Source organism: Drosophila guanche, unplaced genomic scaffold, assembly GCF_900245975.1.
Source record: "Drosophila guanche unplaced genomic scaffold, DGUA_6, whole genome shotgun sequence".
Classification (NCBI taxonomy): Eukaryota; Metazoa; Arthropoda; class Insecta; order Diptera; family Drosophilidae; genus Drosophila; species Drosophila guanche.
Window position 1 is genome coordinate 5,989,876 of NW_022995744.1, and position 6,229 is coordinate 5,996,104.

The window sequence follows — 6,229 nt, forward strand, 5'->3', positions numbered from 1 at the left end:
GCTTTCCGCTCTGCCTGGGAAAAGTTTCGACTGCTAATTGCCTGAGCTCATAATTAGAACAAATGCAAATGAATGGAATGTCAGGGCATATTTTTTGGGGGAGTTGCTAGCGCAGAACCTTTTTGCAAATTAATGCAAATTACAGTTGTGCGTTAAAATTCACGACTAATTAGACCAACATTTAAATCAAAAGAACAAAAATTATGCCACGCCTCGCATTATATATGAACATTTTTTTGGGGTGACGTATGACAGTTTTCTTTGATGCTGCCACAATTTTGCATAAACAAATGCAAATGAATGCTAAACCAGAAAGACAGTTATGCAGGAAATACATTTGCCACACCAGGTGGGGCAATGCTTTGCAGCATTTATTCCCTTGTATTTCCTACAGAAGAAACTCTTTGGCATAACAAAACTTGAACAAAAATTTCTCTGTCTCTGCTGGAGCTTCAGAGTATGTTCCTAGTCGTATATAAATAACGATTGAAAACGGCTTGGCACTGCAGCCAACATTTGTAGCTGCCACAGCCACTTTGGTTTGCATTTAAATTCGTTTCACTGCGCATTTGCACGGGCATCGAATTAACACGAATTCATTAACACATGGGCCAATTTGTGGTTGCAATAATTACGATTAATTATTGCATTTTTTATCGCACTTTTATGTGAAATTGGAAGATAAATGTTGCAGAAACGAGTGGCAGAAAGATCAAAAAGGAGCGAAAAATCAGAAAAATAAATAATTAAAAATTCATTAAGAGACTTTTCCAATCGAAATTTAAGTTCTTAAATGTTGCCAAATGTTGTCTATGCATCATAGAAAATGTCCTTCTCCCTGTTCTATCCATTTTTAATCTCAAAATCCCAGCATAAAATGAGTTTGCAATTTCGTAATTTATTTTTGGGAATTTTCTAGCAGCACGCTGCCGCCCGCATTGATAGGCAACACAAAATGAGCAAAAATAGTGGCAACATTTTGTGGGGGCAACGCGTTTTTGCAATTAGCTCCCGAAATGCGGTTCAATTAGCGGAGTGTAGTGCTCCGGGCAGTGAGTGGATTGTGTGGGCGTGCCCTGACGGACTGACAGCAGCTCTGGGGCAGCTAGCCGCTAATTTGCATATTGCATTACATGAGAATTTCCCCGAACTAGCTGTTGGAACTGCATTCAGTCAGAGCGAGAGAGAGAGAGACAGAGAGTGAGTGAGTGGAAGTGGATTCATTCAGATGGAATCAGTATTCCGCTCTGACCGAATCCGTACAATACTTTTTGGGGCTTAATTAAAAATTGCATTCAAAATGCATGGCCATGGCCATGCAACAGTAATTCGATTGCCACCAAACACTTTGCATGGAAAAGCTCCATCCACAAAAATAAATATCCCTTCCTCTTTAAAGCTGGAAATTGTCGCATCGATTTTGCCATAAATGTCCCCTGTAATGCCAAGGCGTGGGCCAATAAGCGGCAAATCCTGCTTACAACGCCTGTCTGCCTGTCTGCCGTGTCTCCTTGGATCCTGGCTGTACGGCTGGGTATTACTTTAAAGATAAAACTGGCGTAAACGTCAATTATGTGGGCGTATATCCCTGGCCCGGATGATTGAATGACTGAAAGCGCTCGTTGTCGAAAACAAAAACTAAACAAACAGCAGTCGGAACTGACGACAGACGCTTGAACAACGTCAATGCCAGGAGCAGAAGCAGCAGGAGGGAGACGAGTGGGAGTAGGAGCACACCCAGAAGCAGCTCGCACTAGCTGTCGACTGAAATTTTTTGTTGAATGTAATCCGCTCGTTGGCAAAATGTTTGATTTATGTCAACGTGACGCTGTCGCTGGGATGAGAACCATTAGAACACTAGCCCTGTAAGGGGACTCTGCCACCGTTCCCTGGTGTGTAGTTCTATGGCATCGAATATTAGATAGTGCAGTGTAATGGCACACATTCGCACATTGATTGGCTATTAAAACACGATTAAATGGCTCTTAATTACGTAAATGTGTTGGGGAAAATGTTTACTAATGTACTGTAAATGGATTTCAGTTCATTGAATGACAGTAAAAATACGCAGATCCTCATGAGAATCGTTTAATATTGTTTTGCTGGTAGATATACATGTTTACTACGCTTTAAACGACAAAAGTTCAATGGTTTCCCATGTGCAATCTTCCTTTCCTTTGCGTGAAGTCCACCAAATGTTCACCCAGAAATATCAGCCATGACAGCAGCAGAGAGGCGCTTAGGAGTACCCACACCCAGGTGAGGTCTGCCACCTTGAACTCGTGGAATGCCGCATAGGGAAAAGGTTTATCCTGTTGTATCAGTCCCAATGAAATCATCTCGTAGAGCGTTTGCTTCTTCCAATATGCCAAGAGTCCCGAAGAGTGAACTCGCATGATGAGTCGATTGAGAGGACGCTCGAAGATGGAATTTGCCTGCATGGGCAGCGACAGGATGATATGCGAGCCAATAATCAAGCCGGGCATGGAGCAGAAGGCGGGTCGCTGGAACAGCTCCTGCCGCTTGGCCATGATCAGCCACTCGGCGGTGAGAACAGAAAAAGCCTGCGACTTGTTCAACGTTTGCCTTTTGGCCTGGAGCCCCGCGGTGCTCAAATATTTTATTTTGGAGCGTATCAACTTGACGGCTCGTTCGCCTTTAAAGTTGTCCAGATAAAAGTGTTCCGCCTCATCGAAATAAATGTCTACGGCGGCATCGCGTAGCTGCTGAAAGTCGGAGATTTGTTGGTCGGGCGGTCGCTTGGTCAGAAGAGTCTTCAGATGTGCCGCAAAGAGTGTGCTCAGTACTAAACCCAGCAGAAAGAGCTGGGAATGTGCCACCCTAGAGCTGATCATGTTCTGGGCACTCATATTGAACGACTGACCAATCATGCCCGATATAATGCGTTCGTTGAAGGCCAGCGTGCACCAGTCGATGCCTCGCTGCAGCAGCAAGTACCCAAAGAACGTGTCCAGCAGCGCAAAGACGAAGTAAACGCCCGCTAGTATGCCCAGGAACTTTTTGCCACACATGATTCCATAGACATCCGCAGTGGTTATCTCCTCAGCGCAGGGCACCATTATGAACCACTTTTCCAGATCGTAGGGCATCGAGAAGACGCCCGAATCGCTCGGCGCCTCATAGCCACACAGGCTGATGGGCATGTCAATGGTTCCGTTTAGTGTCATATTTCTGAGGAGGATCAGTGACATGTGCTCACCGGGTGCAATGGGACGCTGCCACTCTATGGTCAGGTTGTACATTCGCGCAAATTCCTTCACCAATTTGGCCACATAGCCCGTCATGCCGAGCTGCTGGCTGTGCGGCTCGTGGTAGACAAACGAACGTGGGGGAAATTGATCGGCCAGCGTCACTATGGCTCTGCCCTGATAGTCCCTAATCCTGGCAAAGATGGGCTCTCCTCTTGGGTCTATCTCTCGCCATTGCTGCTGGGCATAAGGCTGCAGCCGATGAACTTTTCCTTGGGCACTCAGCACAGCCACCTGAAGAAATCTCAGCTGCTCTGCAGTGTTTGCAATTTGTTGAAGTGGCTGTCCCTCTGCCTCCTCCACTGGCAACACCAGCAACAGCCGCACATGCCTCATATTCTGCAGATTCCTGTCCAATGCCTGCCACAGCTCCAGATTCCATTCATTGTTGTCGCCACACAGCCAGACGAGGGCCAGCATCTCGTTGTTGTAGCTGCCACTCAGTTGGCAATCCACATGCTCATCGAAGCTTAGGACAGGCCAGGACCAGTCCCACCTTTTGTCCATCTCCTCTGCACGGCTTTGGCTGTGCTGCAGCACCAAAAGTGTCTCAAAGTGCTGATCCGCATAGACTGAGTCCAGTAGCTGGTTGAGCTCGCACTCTGCTTTTTCCAGTAGCAGCAGCAGAACCAACAGCTGCCACATGTCGCTGGGGAATGGTTGCAAGTCCACCAAGAGTCCAGTAGCCATATGTCCCTGGCTTATCTCTCGGCATCTCGGCGCTAATTAGTGGAGGTTACAAATGATTTGGGTGCCCCCTTAAATTCTCTAATGGTTTTCGAATTGCAGGCGAGAAAGACGATTGAGAAATGGCCTCCATTAGCATCAACTTTTACGACTTTAATTGTGCTCAATTATATCTGCAGAAAACTGTGGGGAAAATTCAGGAAAATAATAACCTACCAAAAGCATTTCTCTGCCATCATTCAATGGACATTGCAAAACGATTTCAAGTCCTTCCTGGAGGATATGCTGTGTTGGTTGTGCTGCTAATTGTTTCTGCAAATTTGTTTCCATGTTTTCCGGATACACATCTGCACATCCTGCTGTCTCTTTTAAGGATTAGTGCGATTTGCATTTGATTTATCTTTATTGAAATTTGTTAAATGTTTGCCATGCAGACACAGATATTCGAACGAGAACTACTGAATTTATTGATTGTCTGGCAAACAATTTAAGAACACTTCAGGCGGTTACTCACACGCGTAACACTTATTGCACTTCCATGAATTTTGCATCATTTTTATGTGCACCATTTAACGCTCCCCTTTCAGACATTTAAACTTTTCCACTCAGCACTGAATTTTCCTAGTTGAAAATTTTCCACATTTGCACTTCCATTTCCGCTGCTGCTCCTTCAATTAAACAAGTTAAATGAGAGAAAATGTTGAAAGAGTCGAGTGCTTGAAGAGTGTGTCGCATTAATTTTCACGCGAGTGCATATTTGATTTTACTTTATTCATATTTCTGTGCAAAGCCACCCAGGACGCGGCTCTGCACTTTGCTTCGTCTGCGTGTCTCCGTGCTCGTGTATTTGCATAAAGTCGGGTCGTTCTGTTGACATGCATAAAATTGTAAAAGAGGACTTGCCGTTGTCGGGCATAATTTATGCCTCGGTGTCTCATGAGTTTTTGCTTTCTTCATTTGCCGTTGATGCTGTGCCGCCACGTTGCGTATGCGTAATGTAGCATTAATTGTATTTATTTGCTTTGCTGATTGATTTCCCCGCACTCCCCCGCAACGTCTCTAAAACATCCGTTTCAGCTAGACAATTTGGTTTATCAAAGTCATTTGGCTTCTGGCCCCGGAGGCATATCCCCCGTCCGCCCACCACGCCCCCATAAATTAACGCAGACTTAACGAAGCGTTAACACAAAAGCAGGAGCAGCCTCCGCAACAGCAGCAGCTTGTCCTTCGTGCGACAATAAATTTATTGGTTTTATCCTGTTTTATCCGGTGGGGGAATGGGAACGGGAATGGGAACGTGTCAGCCTCCCCAAATGGAGCTTTTCATGGCTGCTGCTGCCTGTCTCGTCTGTTCATCTCCGGTGAATATATGCAGTAAATTTTTATGTCAAATGAGTTTCGGTGGCTGTTTCCTCTTTCCCAGACAGCCAGTAATATAATTTATGCATAAAATAATGAGGCTAAAGGAGGAGCATGAGCAGAAGCTGCGTGCATGTGAGTGAAAAGTTATTAATTGATTTGGCTTTAAAGCTGCTCCATTCCGCACACCTCCAATAATCCAGTCATTGAGTGGGAAGTGGAAACTCTTTGAAAACTTTTGCCCTGAGGTAGGCAGTAAAAAAAGGGACAACTTTTTCCTGCTTTTGCTGGCACTTGAAACCTGAAGCATCCCTCTTTCGATGCGAGTGCCTAAGTAGGGTTTTCTTAAGATTTTTCGACAATGTGTTAAGTGAAAATTGACACAGGCCAAAGGGGACAGCTTGCCGTGATTGAACGCATTTTGAAAGGAGTCCTTAAGGACACCCACTCACATGTACGAGCACATGTAGATGGCTGCAGATAACTGTATCTGTGGCGGCTTTAAGGTTGTCCTGGCAAAAGTTTTCCACCATTTGAATGGCTGTGAAATTCTATGCCATTTTGTGGACGCCATTTTTGCGCTCTTTTTTAATTAAAAAATGGCAATTTGACGGGGGAAAGGAGAACGAACAGGCGACTGCCATTTGAACTTGTTCCTCTTGCCGCTGTTTCCATTTCCAATTCCTAGTTCTCTCACAGTTGCAGAAAACTTTAGACAAAAAAGTAATTAAAATACGGCAAACATTTACAGTCCGTTCGAATGCAGTGCTCTCTGGGTAGCCACCGATTTTCAGCCAATTCTGCAAGAAATGCCAAGGACCGGGAGCAACACCGAGCCTTGACCGTGCTGCGTGCTGCGTGCTCCGTATAGCCGTATCTAAAACGGAAAACTGAGCATTCCGTATGGCTTGCCT

General features: G+C 45.2%; 1 protein-coding gene across 1 annotated transcript; it reads right to left on the minus strand.

Annotated features, from left to right (window-relative positions):
- Positions 1-2,144: 2,144 nt before the first annotated feature.
- On the minus strand, positions 2,145-3,959 carry LOC117580516. Its single transcript, XM_034267109.1, has one exon. It carries the CDS (start codon positions 3,957-3,959, stop codon positions 2,145-2,147), a length of 1,815 nt encoding a protein of 604 aa, XP_034123000.1.
- Positions 3,960-6,229: the final 2,270 nt, after the last annotated feature.